Source organism: Musca vetustissima, unplaced genomic scaffold, assembly GCF_032173495.1.
Source record: "Musca vetustissima isolate MV318-11 ecotype Yass unplaced genomic scaffold, APGP_CSIRO_Mvet_v1 utg14086, whole genome shotgun sequence".
Classification (NCBI taxonomy): domain Eukaryota; kingdom Metazoa; phylum Arthropoda; class Insecta; order Diptera; family Muscidae; genus Musca; species Musca vetustissima.
This window is the reverse complement of record NW_026887531.1, coordinates 189,240-206,450: the sequence shown is the minus strand read 5'-3', so window position 1 is coordinate 206,450 and position 17,211 is coordinate 189,240. Positions and strand designations below refer to the sequence as shown.

The 17,211-nt window shown below is 34.9% G+C and overlaps 4 protein-coding genes across 4 annotated transcripts in view; 2 read left to right on the top strand and 2 right to left on the bottom strand.

Annotated features, from left to right (window-relative positions):
- LOC133335089 (eukaryotic translation initiation factor 3 subunit I) overlaps nucleotides 1-17,211 on the top strand; it is a 293,205-nt gene that overhangs the window by 213,808 nt on the left and 62,186 nt on the right. The window lies entirely within an intron of this gene.
- On the top strand, nucleotides 4,958-6,427 carry LOC133335104 (protein phosphatase 1F). The gene has a single exon (XM_061543410.1). It carries the CDS (start codon nucleotides 4,958-4,960, stop codon nucleotides 6,425-6,427), a length of 1,470 nt encoding a protein of 489 aa, XP_061399394.1.
- LOC133335103 (H/ACA ribonucleoprotein complex non-core subunit NAF1) lies at nucleotides 9,252-11,158 on the bottom strand. Its single transcript, XM_061543409.1, has 2 exons — nucleotides 11,098-11,158; nucleotides 9,252-11,032 (listed from the first exon to the last, which is right to left on the bottom strand). The coding sequence occupies exons 1-2, from the start codon at nucleotides 11,156-11,158 to the stop codon at nucleotides 9,252-9,254; spliced, it is 1,842 nt and encodes a 613-aa protein (XP_061399393.1).
- On the bottom strand, nucleotides 12,988-13,691 carry LOC133335102 (RWD domain-containing protein 4). Its single transcript, XM_061543408.1, has 2 exons — nucleotides 13,455-13,691; nucleotides 12,988-13,396 (listed from the first exon to the last, which is right to left on the bottom strand). Exons 1-2 carry the CDS (start codon nucleotides 13,670-13,672, stop codon nucleotides 12,988-12,990), a joined length of 627 nt encoding a protein of 208 aa, XP_061399392.1. The 5' UTR covers nucleotides 13,673-13,691.

The window sequence follows — 17,211 nt, the reverse complement described above, 5'->3', positions numbered from 1 at the left end:
TAACATTCCACATGATTTTTTTAATAATCTCTTGACTAAATTATTACCCAATTTTTTAGTTATTTGCACAATTGTTTATCTTTTTTGTTTAGTTTATTAGCTCAAATCTAAACACAATAAAACATATCTATCTTAATTAGCCGCCAATTAGTTAAACATATACTTTAGAAGGAATTCTTATGCTTTTGTTATATTTTGTTGGTTATTCTAATTAGTTTTATTTACAATTAATTAGATTAGTTCTCTATATATTTATAAGCAACAAATTTCTGCCTTAAATTATAATTATTATTGTATATTTACTATTAAGAGCGTGTCATTTTTGAAAGCAATTTTTCGAAATAATTTCGTCTAGAATCTAATTAGCCCAACAACAAAAATAAAATATAAAACAACTTAAGCAATATATAACAAAACTGTATATTTAGAAATAAAAAACTAGTAAATAGTTTGTAGATTTTGGAGAATCATAAATATTAATATATTTTAGCTGATCTCCAAAAAATATATAACTAATGCAAATAAAATAAAAAAATCAATGAATCTCAAAATGATTACAAACAACTTTTGGAGTAGACTTTTGAATTAACCAAAAACTTTATACATTATATTATACACTTTTAAAGATTCCCTATTTTAATATATCCCGAATTTACACAACTTACACAAATACTTTAACATAAAATAAACAAATTTTTGAAATAAAAAAATAAATTGTAGTAATGAAACATTAGTTTTAGTTACGCAACTAAACAAACTACAAACAAACCTTTTGTGGATTATAACAAAACATATTCATAGGCGACAATTGCTGCAATCACAAAAAAGACAATAATTGTTTTTATATTGCATTCTTTGTCATTACTTTTTTGCATTTCATATCAAATTTAAAGTACCTGTCGTCCACACCTTCTATATTTCATTTGATTACAAAACGATTATATAAAAATTCAAATTGATTATTTCAATTATTGTTACTTTTTTTTAGCAAATTGTCGCCAAATATGCTTGTACTATGTTAGCATTTCACAGAAAAACTGTAAAACAAACAAAATAATTATATTCCATTCATTTTCAAAAGCAACGAATCTTAAATTAATTTTATCTTTGACATTAACATCAAATCGTATATCACAAATGAGCTTATTAGATTAACATTTTATGTCTGTGAATTTTTTTTAAATAAAACAAAACATTGCAATAATTACAATTTTAACTATGGTTCAAATATAAATAAAAAATAACAAAAAACATAAACACCTAATGTGCTTCCAGAAATTAGTCAAACATTTTTTATTAACTTTTTTTGCTTTGTATTTTAAATGTCCTAGTGTAGAATGTGAGTATATTTTCCCTGGGGGATCTCCAATTAAGATAACACGTACTAGGTTCGTTCGTTTAATCAATAATTTGCAAAAATTATTACAAAATGTTTTTCGTTTACCCAAAAGTCCAGTAAAAGAGAGTGAATTGAGAGAGCAGATTTGACAGTTGTGTTACTGAGTATTTGCAAATTCTTACAAGGAACAATTTACTCAGTAAGAATTTTCTTGTACCGTCAGCTGATATTTAATCAGCTGTTTTGTTATGTTTTGTAAACAAACAACAAAATTGTATTGTTTTGATAATTTAATATTGATTTTGTATCATTAAACTTTAAAATGGGTGAAGAAAACGCAAGTATTTATAGTCAACATAAGTTTTCCGCTTATTTTCCATTTTTCTAATAAAAATGCTGTTTTTTGAATGCGCCAAATTGTTTGTTGTTTTAATCAGCTGTATCGATACAACCTTTTTACTAAATGTCGTTCGTTTACTTTTTGCAATTTTCTCTCTTGAAACCAAAAATTCGTATTTTACTCTTTGCAAATACTTACTGAGTAAAAGTTTCATTTCATTTCATTTCATTTCATTTATTTCATACAATGTAATATAAAAAAGCCAGCATGGCCAATAACTTATATTAACTTATATATAAAAAAAATAAAAACCCAAACAAAGAATAAACTAAATAAATTAAAAATACATAACAGCAAAAAACAAAATTCTACATAATGAAATTTAATGCAAACCGCTAACATAACAGATTCCAAACAAGAACCCCAATCCACTGCACTCTACTTAACTGTTGCTAAGAAAAGTGGAGGGGAAAGGAAGCTTAAGGAACCATACATATAAATATACTATATATTCCTCTCGAGCCCAAGAGCAATATCAGAACCACAGACATTAAATTCCATATGTATAAATCTATAACATAAATGCTAACGAACTTAAATAAAAATGGCTCCCCAGCCAAAAATTAAAAAAAAAGACAAAGTACCATTATGCAACCTGTAATCAGCGATTTCTTCAAAGCCAGCTTCATCAAATACGAGACAAATGCCCAAACAATTCCCTCCTATACGCAAAAGTGGAAGAGGTAAACTTACGAAGGCTCAAAGGGAGCTGATTCCACGATCTTACGACTCTAACTACAAATGATCTTTCACAAATTGCAGACGAAACGAAAGTTACTGGGAAAGTAAACGAACGGACTTATTATTGGGAGCCTTTTGCAGTTTAGAATTTGAATAAAAATTGTTACAAAATCTACTTTTCATCAGCGAATCTGAAATAATAAATTTCCTAAATGGTTTGGGACACTGGATCTTTTTTTATAATCTGAGGAGAAGAAACATGTTTAGAAAACGTTGTAATTCGCCGTTTTTAGAGATACTGTAAAGAGGTCTTTCATATATTCCTTAAATAAAACTCAAGAAGCTCAAGAAAAAAATGCGATTTTAATCTGAAGAATATTTTGAATGAAGCAAATCTGCGTCACTAGCAAAAATTCAGCAAACACGACATTATTATAGATGTGCTATAACGGATCCGGCATCCCTTTTGTCATGTTTATATTTTCGAATATGCCATTGGAAAGGGAAATATTCAGCTAAAATTCTATATACAAAGCATTATTTTTGTAAGAATCACATTTTACTTAGAAAGGCTCTTGAATGATGAATATTAACTTCATTTCAATACATTAATTAATAACATTAAGTTTGCACAGCTTTAAAATGTTATTTGTGGTTAATCAAATATAGATTTTTTTAATTTAGTAATAAAAACTTTGATGGTGATATTCAATATATTTTTTAGCACATAAAATAGTCAAATCATATTACATATAATTTTGAATTTAAATAAAATGCAATAAAGTTTTTAAATAAAATAAAAAATACCTTGTACATTTCTTTTATTTACAAAAACCACTAAAAGCGGATTTACATATAACATGATTAAAATCCGAATCAGGGTTTAAGGTACGTTTAGATTTGCGAAATCCACTTGATCTCAAATGTCAATTCCATAGCATATACGTCAAATATAATCCACTTGATTTGTGAACAGGATTAACGGGAGTTATACGCAATGGAATTGACGTTTGAGATCGAATGAATTTAGTAATCCAAACGTAGCCTTCTAAATAAAGCTAAATTCACCATGATTTATCATACAAAATTTTTTAAATTTATTTGTCATACAGGGTTTATTTTAAATGCAACGAGGTTTTTGTACGAAAAAATTCAACTCTCACAATTTACCAAAATTTGCAACTGTTTTCACATGTTGCTTGTTTTAATATTCGACAGCTGCCAAATGCAAAAATGAAAAATCGAAAGTAAACAAAAATTGTTTATAGAAATTTTGTGTTTTTAGGTGATTTTTCTACTTTTCAAACGATCACAGCATTACAAAAACATTTCCATTGGTGTAATTTTTCTTTTCATTTTTAAATTGCAAACTAATATTTAAATTATTAATTTTTTGTGAGAAAGGTATGTGTAAATACTTAGGGTGTATTTCTGGATTTCGTTAATCTAGTCGATTTAATATCGTATATGTAAATGTACTATAATGGTCCGAATTGTGGTAATCATAATAAACTCATTGTTCAAATCGATATTATTTTAAATACAACTCTGATTTTCCATGACTTTTACTACAATTGCTGAAATGGAAACGCTTATTTATAAATAGCTGAGTAACAAATAATCGCAAAAAACGGAAAAAATAAAAAAAAATGAAAAATGTATAATGGATATTAAATAATAAACATGAATTTACATCCAATAAATTTTACAGAAACATACCTTTTTTATTGAAATTCTTTCGTATAAACAAAGCCTTATTTGTCCAATTACTTTGAAAACATTTTGCCAATTCGTAGATATATGTCATATGATATTTCAATTTAAATTATCCCATAAACACATAATTTAGAATTATTTATCGTTTATTTAACACCCATTCCCATCTCTGAGGATTCCTTCATTTCATGTCATCACTTCTCTGTGAATTGCATCAAACTCTTCTCCTGCTATCACACAATTTTGATCTATTATAACAGCTGTCAAGGTAGATATACAAGGTAGCCGCATGCTCGGTTGTTGTATCACACAAACAGATTTTTTTTTTACACAAATTCTATGTTAATAAAAGTGGTGCAGCTGTTTTTTCATTTATAATTTTGTTTTTTAATTTTTTGATTCAACATTACAACAACATTTTTGACATTTATTTGTCCAACAGCTGGCCCGATGCGGCTACCTTATTAAATATACCTTGACAGCTGTTTTTTGATAACACACTTCCATTTTTCGTTTGTTGACTTTCTGTGTGTTACCCTGTTAGTGCATTAGAATTCTACGTACATATATATGTGTGTGCGTGTGTTAAGTGGTTATTGTTGTGTTGTGGTTTTTTTGCCTGTAGGAGAATTTCTTTTTATTTTCTTGTGTGAGAAATCCAAATAGCTATACATTTCGTTTATTATCATCGTGTTGTGAAAATGTTAATAGAATAGCAGCACTAGAAAAACGAGAACAAAAAATAACAACAAAATTGATATCTTCTCACATAAGAAAAACAAACAGTAGCAGCAGCAGCAGCAAAACAAACATTCAATGAAATGACCTCAGATACAGCAGCAACACCGAATACAAATGAAATGACCAAATGTTGTAGTAGCACAGATTGTGGCTATATTGCGGAACTGAAAGCGTTTATACGTGATGTGACAAAAGATGCTGTGACGAATGGTGGTGGTGGCGTGGAGAACGGAGGTACAGGTAATGCTGCAAGCGGTGTAACCGGGAATGGCATTGGGGAATTGCGCACCCGAAACAATGCTGAAACATATCCGGTAAATGAAGCTGAAGAACTACAGGCAGAGGTCTGCATTCATGTATGGCAAAAATTAGCCAGCTGTCCGGAACACTTTCGCCTGGGCTTACACCAACTGATAAAAAATGAAATTTTAAGTGAATTAAATAATGTCAAAGTACGAGAGGACCTAATTGAACCGAACAAACAGCAGCAGCAGAATAATACCGAATTGGATGCTGGACAAATTAAATGTTTTGATTTACTAAAACTGCAGAAGTTCATTAGTCAACAATTGGATAGAATTTTATTACGCTTATCCGACAATTCTAAAGAGGATGATTTGAAAACATGTGGTGAGTGTCAGTGCTCAAAAAGGGATGCTGGCACGGTACAGCTACCGCCGTGTTCGGTTATGCAAATTAAAAATAAACCAAGAAAAATGGAAGATCGACATGTGTGCCTACCTAGATTTGGTGAGTTATATGGCCTTGAGGCGCAACACAGTTTCTTTGGTGTGTTCGACGGCCACTCAGGGGCACTGGCGGCAACATATGCTGCCAATCAAATGCCGTACTTGGTTTCAAAATACTTGAAGGAAATGAAAATCACAGCATGTCAAACGGAAACAGATTTCTATAGGGATGTCCTGGAGGCAAGCTTCTTAAAGGCCGACTCAAATTTTGCTCAAAAATCATTGGGTAGTGGCACCACAGCTGTTTGTGCCCTATTGAAATACACCAACAACAGCAATGTGACGGCAAATCATTTGTATGTGGCATGGGTAGGTGATTCCAGATGTTTACTAGTATCACCCACTGTCTCGTTGCAGTTGGTGAAGCCACATAAACCCGATTCAATGGATGAACGGAAACGCATCGAATCGATTGAAACTGGCGGTGCTGTGGTCTTTGTACATGGCCAGTGGCGTGTCAATGGCATCATTAATGTTTCCCGTTCGATTGGTGATCATTCGGTTAAGGCTGTTATTGCTGAACCGGATTTTGTTGATGTACCACTACAATCCTCGCATGATTTTCTAATATTGGGATCTGATGGTCTGTGGGATCATGTTACGGAAGCGGATATTGTCAAATGCACATATAAATCTTTGGCCGATGTGCAACAGCCATTGGAAGATATTCCCAAACAGTTAATAGAATTGGCCAAAAAGGGAGATTCTCAAGATAATATAACTGTTATGTTGGTGTTGCTGAAAGAACGCTCAAATATCATAGAAAATTATACAAAAAATTTTGTGGACAAAACCACATAAATGTATATTTAGAAAAAAAACGAACAAAATGAAGAAATAGAAAAAAAAACTGTAAAGAAAAAAATATCGTATCACAATCACTTCCAATACAAATTAGGGAATCCAAACACCAACACACACAATACAACAACAACACCAATTAAAACGCCAATCCAATATTGCTGTAAATTATTAGTTTTGTTTTATTTTAAATAATCATTACCGAGTATTATGTGTACGTACGTGTGAAATTATTATTTTATCTATTTGTTTTATATTGTAATGTTTTTATATATACCCTACACTTGAATATGTTTATAACAAGCCATCAAGCTTTCATTGTATAAAATATTTGTATTATTGTTATAATCTTATTCGAATGTATAAATGCAATATTTATTAGTATTCTAGTATTTGTAGTGTTACAACTTACAAAACCCCCACTATAACATATTTACTTAGTTCCATTTTAAACAAAAAAATCTGTTTTATAAATTTTATTCGAAATTCCCATAATTTTTACTACCATGGTTAACAACAACAAAAGCTTCAATAAAAATTATTGTGCCTACATAAATAAGTTTACAATAAAAAATGCAACAAACAAATCCAATATATACAACGACACCAATCCAAATTTTTGTAACTAAAACAAATGAAAAACAAAAAAATAATGTTCCACTCCTAACAATATGCTATTATATACACAAAAAACACAACATACATATTAAATAAATAACTTTTTTTAATACCAACAATCTATATATACATATATCAATGTACATTTATTAAAGTTCAAATATTTTTAAACAAAACAAGAACAAATACAGTTTTTTGGAATCGAAAAAAAAAAATGTTTTTCAATTTCATATTTGCCTTTAATCAAGGCGGAAATCTGTAGAATAGAACAACTGTTGAGGATATTAATTTTTTACCTACAAAGAGAATGAGAAGAGAGAGTGGAAGAGGAAGAAAGAGAGAAGGAGAGACAAGAGATGGTTATTTTAGCCATGTCAGATTTTTGATAAAGCCTAGGATCTGGTTGGGGTCTATTTTAGAGAAGATGGCTATATTATCAATTTCATATCTTCCAAACTGTTTATGTCTTCTGCCAATCAGCGTTTCCGATTTGGTTTACCATATCTCCATCGGTAATGAAAGAATTGGAAATTTTTGAAAGGGGTGTAATTCGGAAATGCATATGTAGGAACTATCAACATCAAAATAAAAGGTATTCGAATGGATTCATTTACGACACGTCTTCCATTGTAAGGTTGTGCGAGTACTCCCTCTTAGGTTTAGAAAAATTTGTAAAAAATCTCCAACATTTCAATGGAGGTGTGATGCGCGATATTTTAAATTCAGAGTCGCATTTTAGTTGGTCAAATACAAATTATTTATCTCCTATTGGAATTTTAAAGGAACAAAATTATTTGTATGATAGTCTTTATACATCGTCAACTCCCGGCATACACAGGGGTTAGTATGCTCTGTTTTGGTCCTTAGTTGTTATTTTTAGTTTGTAAGTTTAAAATTTGTATAGTAGTTTTAAGAACCCTTGTGTAGATGATTCTCTACAAAACATTTGTATATGCCGGGAGCAAACATATTGCAACACCATCAGATTACATTATCATAAATATTTTGTCATTGTCATGTTTGCAATTTGTTAATATACACAAAACATTAAAATTAAAATAATACATTATAGTTTTAAGTGGCCGATATATGTATAGAAATTTTATTGTTAATGCGTTGTATGTTTTTTTTATAAGTCTCAATAAACTTAACTTGTTTCTAGCTCTTCTTCTTCCTCACATAGACTACAGTTGTTGTTGTTGTAGCAGCCCTATTGCTTTTACCCATAGACTACAGTAATCCTCTCCGCTGGAGTCCCATTTCGAAGTCGGAGATCTAATCTTGCAATGACCTGTTATGATCCCCACAATGATTTTAATCTCTCTCTTATTATGTGTCAGCAGCAAAGAAGTTCTTTTGGGGAGAGAATTCAGGCCAGATAGCTTTTGAGACAAGCGGATTTTGCAAATGAAATACCCAATGGGTGGTTTCACGAATCTCTCAATCGGAAGATTGGACGACTGTGAGCCCCCTTGAGCAAGCTTGTCGGCTAGCTCGTTCCCTTCAATGTCACTATGTCCTGGAACCCAAAATAAGCTGACTATACGACGTATATCATTCAGAGCGGACTTGCAATCATGAACTGTTTTTGAGTTTAAAGTACACGACTTCATCGCCTTAAGGGCCACCTGACTATCGACATGTATAGTCACCGGTCCCTTGATTTTACTATCTCGACCGCCTTGATTGCAAGGATTTCTGCTTGAAAAACGCTACAAAGATTGATAAGTTTATATGAGTTGTTTGTGCCTAATTCCCTACAGTAAACGCCTGCACCAGTGCCTTCCTTCATCTTTGACCCGTCTGTAAAAAGACAACAGACTTGGCAGAGGTAAGGAGCCGCTAATCCGGGATTTCCGAAACTCTACTTTGATATCATTAAAGTCTCCGTGAGAGGGAATATAGTCACAAATATATAGAATGTGATGACATTTTGTGCGAATTTTTTCGCTAATAAATTGAAAGGCCGACCTGGTAATGAGTCGGCCTTATGACTTTCATAATAGAACACTCATAGCACATTCAATATGCTAAGTATTGAACCTTCCTGAAAATCCAACAATGATACTGCAATCTATTTTTATATAGGTATATATTTGTATTCTTAAAAATATTTTTGTATTGAAAAAAGTTAATATTTTAACAATAATAGTTTTTAGTTGTAAAGCTAAAAAAACAAAAAATACGAACACCATTCGTATTGATCTTATTGAGCACCTGGTGGCGGTGGATGATGTCCATCAAAATTACCCATTGTCGGTGGACGCATATTAAAGACACCCGGCACCATTTGTTGTGGTTGCTGAGGAACAGGTCCAGATGGATTATTTATAACCGGTCTCATGTGAGGATGTGGAGGTGGAGCATGATAACCCATAGGAGGCATAGGATACATGGGTTGTGGATAATTCTGTTGTTGTACGGGTGGCATTTGTGGATAACCCTGGTGGTGGCCATAACCATAATTTGGTGGTGGTACCGGATATTGTTGTGGATAATAATTTGAATGCCAAGAACTGGGATTGTGATTGCTGGGGCGATTCATTTGTTGTTGATGGTGTTGTTGATACGGCGACTGATGACGAGGTGGACGATTATAAGAGTTTTGATTATTCGACGACCCTTGTCCAGGCCGGCCGCCTCTTTGGTTTTGATTTCTTTGATGTCTGGAAGCTTTGGGTCTATTCGCTGTAGCATCATTTCCTCCATCACCTTCTTCTGTATCGCCTGTGCGAGCTTTCTTCTCAGGATCATCACACTCTGTGGGTTTATTACGATTACGAAGCTGCTTTTTGGCCAGCTGTTCTTGTTCATCGTCCGAATAGTCCAGAAATCTTGGTGGTGGTTCTATATCGTTTTCCCATGATGCATCAGATCCCTTCATATTCATTAAACTTGATAAGATTATGAATTGTGTGTACTGTGTCTTGGGAGCCACATAAACTGTATCACCAACTTTGATGTTTTTCTCATTGATATCCTTGTTTGTATTGAAACGTACACAATACAAGGGATCGGCCACCTGGCCCAATACATCAAACACTTCGCCCAATACACGTTGTCCTTTGTCCAAAAATAACACAGTATCCAAATCCAAGAGTACAGAATTCGGCAAAGCACTAACCAATACCAATTGATCAACAATTGAGTGTATCTTTCCCAATTCTATGCATTCATCTTCGGGTACGGTAATGTGTAATTCGTGTATGGGTGGCAAATCCTCCAACAGCAATTCTCCCTTAGCTTTTATTTTTTGTTTTGGTTTTCTTCTTTCGCCTTTGCCGTTTTCATCATCCTCATCTTCGTCGTCATCCTCATCGACTTCCATACGTTTTTCAATTTTCTTACGTAAATTATCTAAACATTCTACATCGGAATCACTGCTGCTGGAATCTGAATCACTATCAGAATCAATTTCAACAACTTTATTGCGATAGTCCTGATTTGCCGGCAGGGGGACTTCTACAACAGATTCTGAATCGGAGTCTTCATTACCAGAGGCATATTGAGCTAGCAGGCTTAAACCCGTGGTAGATACTGTAGCAGAATTTGCTTCCAAATGTTTAGTTTCTGTTGATTGTAAAGCGCCATCCTCCACATGTTCATTGATAGTTTCATTGGTGCTTGGAGTGGAAGAATTTATATCTTCATCAGTTTTGCATGTGGAATTTTCTGTGGAATCTTGCACTGTATCCTCTTCCATGTTTTCAGGTTGGATATCCACATTTTCTTCTTTTTTGTCACCTGTGTCTTGAGGAACTACTTCATTTTCACGTGTTTCAGTAGTATCATTGGCATCACCACATGGCACAACCGATTCATCATTTGTTTGAGCATCAGACATATGCTCTGACCCAGTCTCACTTTGATTTGTACCTGTTGCCAATACTTCTACACTAAGTATTGTTACTGGATCATTATTTTTCTTGTCGTTTTCATTGACTAATTCTTCTACATCCTTGGTTTCTGTTTCAGGTTTTTCTTCATCTGCTAATTGTAAAAAATGAATATAAAACCTATTTGGATGGTAGGTGTTTTATATTTAATATTACCTTGCTGGTGCTTCCCAGTATCCACCTCTGTGGATTTGTCGTATTTTTCAGAATCCTCCATAATTAATTAAACTGGCAATCGGAATGGGATCGTCGTGTTCAATTGATACCGTTGTTTTCAAACAAATAAAATAAAACGTGCTTGATGCCTGTCTTAAAATAAAAACGTTCCATCTGCTACAAATTGGGGAGAAGAAAAAATGGCCGATAAAGAAATAACTCAAATGGAAAATGGAAAACTTATGCTATGTACAGACGGTCGTTGTATTTATTATTTAAAAAATGAGTTTGTCGATAGGTTCATTTTGATTAATTGGTCGTTTGTTGTATATATTTATTCAAAAAGCGGTCAATAAAGAAATAAAGGAGTTCCTTTTGATCAAGAGAAAACATCAAATTCATCCGGAAGTTCTCCAAGAACTATCCGAATGATATTGCGAGGGACTTCTTGATTGAAAGGATTCCTAGACCTAGTGCGAAGACCACCACGGTAGTCCCTTCAAAGAAGGAGAAAACTGTCGGAGGTCCCAGTACACTAAGGAAGCTGGAGGCTGAGACGTCTAAGCCCTCAATACCCGCCAAGGGTATCCACGAAGACTATCGAAGTCATCCCGAAGGAGAGCCCGTGAAAAGGCCTCGAGGAATTCGACATCTGGAGGACCTCTTCCTATCCGACGATGTTGATCGACGGAACCTTCGGTTTGCCAGACCACCTAATACAAAGGGGCCAAGGTTGTTAATTGTCGAACTAAAGCGGTGTACACACTATCATTTTTGACTGTCAACTTTTTTATCGATTACTGACTGTCCAACAACCATAAATATTTTTGTGGTTGCCTGATGAATGACAAACATGTGAGGCCACACTATCAAACAAGCAAAATTTGGGCAAGAGTGCCATTCAAAAATGATAGTGTATACACCGCATAAGAGGACTGCGCAATTCCTTAAGAAGACAATTAACAGCTGCGACCCTCTTTGGGAAGGTAGCAGACTGGCAGCCGTAGCGGTCCAAGAGATATCAAACGGAATGGTAACCCCTGTGTGGATCCCACCACCTTTGAAGAGGCTGGAGAACACATGGCCTTCAGATGAAGAGGTGGAGTGTTCTCGCCTCATTTGCAAGGAACGGCACTGTAGTCGCCAAGTTCGCTACTGATTCTGCTGTCGAGCAATATTTGAGGAAGATGGTTTAAGCAGAAGGAGAAGTCCACGAATTAGATGGAAAGATGAAGTAAAAGACAACATCTTGGAACGTGGTCTTTCAAATTGGAGGAGATGCGCACAAGACCGACGCGCTTGAAAAAAGTTTTTTTAATCTCGGCTTATGGAACAACCGTTCTGTAACAAGCCAGCTAAGTAAGTAATGCGCCTTAATATTATTACAAACAGTAGCCAAATGTTGTCACGCTGTTTAATCACGAGCGCCATCTATTGTTATTCGGTAATGCTTATTACTTCATAAAGTAAGTTAAAGTGAATACTTTTAGGCGGTAAAAACCTACATAAAGTTTGCAAGTTAATCGAAATCCGTCTTATTGTATTCAAATCTAATTGAAGATTAACAATGCTATTTGATCAATCGTATAGTCACAATTAGCGGTTTTGGTTATGTTCCTTTATATATCACAAACTAATTGTTATTCAAACATTACCTTCTCTGTGCACTTCGCCAAAATATGAACAATCACAGTATCAGACCTTTTATTTAGAAAATTTAAATTGTTTACATTTTTTTCTTTTCTATCATTTATTTTCTTTTGAGAATTTTACAAAATCATTGTTATTATTTTTTGTTATGTTTGTATAAAAACTATTATTTCCAGAGGCAGCGGTTATAATTTCTTTTTTACTTAATATTTTCCTCAATTCATCTATGCACAGCTGTATTCAACCATTAACTGGAAGACTTGTATTGGCAGCATTCGCTGCCTTCTGTTCTTCTTTATAGCCGGTCTGTGATAAATGCTTAACAATATCAACCCAATTCCAACCGCGTGGACGTTCACCTTTATTATCCGTTCGTTCCCATTGTCGACGTTTTTGTGCTTTGGTTAGTTGTTCCTTCTTCACCTCCTTCTTTTGTGTGTCGGTGGTATTGTCGGATATTTGAATTGCACTTACGCCCACCTTATTCAGGTCAATGGATTGTGTGGCCACATGTTCGGGCTGTTCACTTGTCAGTTCGTCTAAACGTTCTTTGAGGCACTCGAATAATGTATAGGTCATACCACAGCCCAGCCATTGTTCGCCTTCTTCTTTGAGGGCACTTTGTATTTTTTGTTTGACAGCTGGAACTCTAAAATGGGAACATAACTACAGCGCCTTTTAAAAATTAATTTCCTTAGTTTACTTACAAATTCCGATTATAGAAGGTATCCATATTAATGGTTGGCAGTTCATTTGGATAATTTTCACCCCATTTTATTTCCACTAGAAATGACCTGAAGTTGTCATCTTCACCGTACTTGTATTGAAATGTGGTTGGGTCGATTTCTTTAAATGCCTCATCGCCTTCGTAAATTGATTGCAGGGCTTCCCGCTCATCGGTTTGCATCTCTAATGTTTCCGACATTTTTCCAATTTCATGCAATTAACTATTTTTGCGAATAAATTTTGAGTTACATCAAACAATTGTTTTCATTTTTTTATTTTGACACATGCACAGTAGGGTTGTGTAGTTCGGTAACGTGATAGTTCATAGGAACTATTCAGAGAATAGTACGATTGGAACTAGAACCCATTGGAGTTGCTTAGTTCGTGGACGAACTATTTCAATTGTCCGCTGTCCGTTCAAATCGCCGGCTATAGGGATTAGTTAATATTGTGGCACAATATATAGGTACTCTATTTAACTTAGCTGAATATCCGATTAACTTGAATCCAACGTGCAATGTTGCCAACCATGAGAAATATAACTAGATACGATTTGACAGATGAATGTTGTCAAAAGACTTACTTTACTTAGCTGGCTTGTGACAGAACGGTTGTTCCATAAGCCAAGCTTAAAAAAGATTTCCAAACGCGTCAGTCTTGTGCGCATCTCATCCAATTTGAAAGACCATGTTCCGAGATATTGTCTTCTACTTGATCTTTCCATCAGATTCGAGACCTTCCTCTTCTGCGTGAACCATCACTTCGCTTTTATATGCCTTTTTTAGTGGGGGAATCCTTATCTACTATCACAACATGACCTAGGCAACGTAGTCACTGCAGTACGATGCTTCTAACTATGTCGATGTCCGAGAAGAGTTGGTACTCTCCAACACTCCAAGAACTGCCTCATCTGCTTGCGCAAGTAGCCATGCTTCAGATCCATACAACAGCACGGGTAATATCAGCGTCTTGTAGAGTGTGAGTTTGGTCTTGCGAGAGGTGACCTTGCACTTGAATTGCTTACTCAGACCATAGTAGCATCTCTTGGCAAACATTATTCTCCTCCGGATTTCAAAGTTGATGTTATTAGTTTTGTTTATGGCGGGACCGAGGTATATAGAATCTCTCACTACCTCGAAGCGGTAATTTTCAAGTTCCATAGTTGGTCCCAGTCTACTGGACGTCTTGCTCGTAGATACCATTAGCTTGGTCTTCTCGCCATTTACTGCCAGTTCCACTTTGGCAAACTGTTTCTCAATTCGTTCAAATGTGCTGTCGTCGGCGTAGGCGAGTAATATATTCTGTTTGGCGTGTAGAGTGCCATTTCTGTTCACATTTGTATCTCGTAGGATCTTTTCCAGCAGGATTTTAACAGGTCACACGACAAACTGTCAGGTCTGAAGTCGCATTGGTATGGTCCAATAATTTCATTGACCATTGACTTCAGACGTTCACACAGTACGATGTATAGCACTTTATATGCGATGGGAAGGATACTTATTCCTCTATTGTCTTGTCTCCTTTTTTGTGCACGGGACACATGCTGAGGTTCCATTCATTGGGGGTTTGGTATTCTTTTTCGTTGCTTTTTCATAGTAGGAGGGGTTTTCCGAGTGTGGGCAACTAACCCGACGCCTCAACCCATTTTTTTAAAGTTGTTATGGGTGAACTAGCAGCACATATCAGCTCACAATTTCAACGGGTGATGAAAATAGCTAACCCAGGTGACACCGCGGGCAGGTCAGTGCCACAATTGAGATGAAAGTGGGACCAAGAAAAGCCTGGGCTTCGCCATGTTAAAGCCAATCAGAGCATTTGCTGGTATCTATCATCCCCTACCTCAACCTATTACCATCATCCTTAACCTTTTCCAAAATATATTATTATTAAACATATTAAAAACCAGTAAGGAAAGCAGTAAAGTCGGACGGGGCCGACTATATGATACCCTTCACCACTTTCGGTATATCCAACAGATGAAACCTAAAAGACGTCGAATTTTTAAAGGACCAGGGACAAAATTATGAAAATCTATTATAAGCGTATATATATATATATATATATATCGGACGATATATATGGAGCTATATCTAAATCTGACCGATTTTCACGAAACTAAACACACATTCATTAATTCATTACGCAATGCCAAATTTCGTGCAAATCGAAAGATATATAGAGACTTTGGTGCACCATTTACCTTAAATCGGACGAAACTATATATGGGAGCTATATCTAAAGTTTTCTAAACTTGGCACACATCATTCTGACCTAATTCAGTACTCTGTGCCAAATTTCATGCAAATCGAATTTTATATGGTGCCCCATTTACCTTAAATCGGACGAAACTATATATGGGAGCTATATCTACATCTGAACCGATTTTCTCGAAACTTGACACACATCATTCTGGACCTCAGTCTGTACTCTGTGCCAAATTTCATGCAAATCGAAAGATATACAGGGACTTTGGTGCCCCGTTTACCTTAAATCGGACGAAACTATATATGGGAGCTATATCTAAATCTGAACCGATTTTCTCGAAACTTGACACACATCATTCTGAACCTAATTCAGTACTCTCTGCCAAATTTCATGCAAATCGAAAGATATAGAGGGACTTTGGTGCCCCATTTACCTTAAATCGGACGAAACTATATATGGGAGCTATATCTAAATCTGAACCGATTTTCTCGAAACTTGGCACACATCATTTTAGCCTTAATTCAGTACTCTGTGCCAAATTTCATGCCAATCGAAAGATATAGAGGGACTTTGGTGCCCCATTTACCTTAAATCGGAGGAAACTATGTATGGGAGCTATATCTAAATCTGAACCGATTTTCCCGAAACTTGACACACATCATTCTGGACCTCAGTCAGTACTCTGTGCCAAATTTCATGCAAATCGAAAGATATAGAGGGACTTTGGTGCCACATTTACCTTAAATCGGCCGAAACTATATATGGGAGCTATATCTAAATCTGAACCGATTTTCTCGAAACTTGGCACACATCATTCTTGACCTAATTCAGTACTCTGTGCCAAATTTCATGCAAATCGAAAGATACAGAGGGACTTTGGTGCCACATTTACCTTAAATCGGACGAAACTATATATGGGAGCTATATCTAAATCTGATCCGATTTTCTCGAAATTTGGCACACATCATTTTAGACTTAATTCAGTACGTTGTACCGAAATTCGTGCAAATCGGATGATTTTCAGGGACTAAAGTCCTCAAATCGGACAAAAATATATATGGGAGCTATATCTAAATCTGAACCGATTTTTCCCAATTTCAATAGGGTTCGTCCTTGGGCCAAATAAATGAGCTGTGCCAAATTTCAGCCAAATCGGATTATAAATGCGACCTGCACTTTGTTTACAATTTAACATCAACAGACGGACGGACGGACGGACATGCATAAATCGACTCAGAAAGTGATTCTATGCATATTCTCAAAAGGAACCATGGGTCTATCTCGATTCCTTTTGCCTGTTACAAACATATGCACAAAGACATAATACCCTGTACCACAGTGTGGTGAAGGGTATAATTACATACAATTTTCAATTGTTCACCTTTATACAAAAACTGATATTTACTTACACACACATATATGTGTTAATATATTTATAATATCGAAAACAAATAGAATAAGTCTCGCTTTAAATCGAAACGAAACAGATCAGTTATTTGGAAACATTTGTCGGATGACGTTGTTGTATTAACG

Coding starts and splice junctions, on each gene's coding strand:
- LOC133335104 (XM_061543410.1), top strand. CDS start 4,958: ATGACCTCAGATACAGCAGCAACACCGAATACAAATGAAATGACCAAA.
- LOC133335103 (XM_061543409.1), bottom strand. CDS start 11,158: ATGGAGGATTCTGAAAAATACGACAAATCCACAGAGGTGGATACTGGG. Junction 11,033..11,097: donor TACTGGGAAGCACCAGCAAG/GTAATATTAAAT, acceptor TACAATTAGCAG/ATGAAGAAAAACCTGAAACA.
- LOC133335102 (XM_061543408.1), bottom strand. CDS start 13,672: ATGTCGGAAACATTAGAGATGCAAACCGATGAGCGGGAAGCCCTGCAA. Junction 13,397..13,454: donor ACCTTCTATAATCGGAATTT/GTAAGTAAACTA, acceptor TTCCCATTTTAG/AGTTCCAGCTGTCAAACAAA.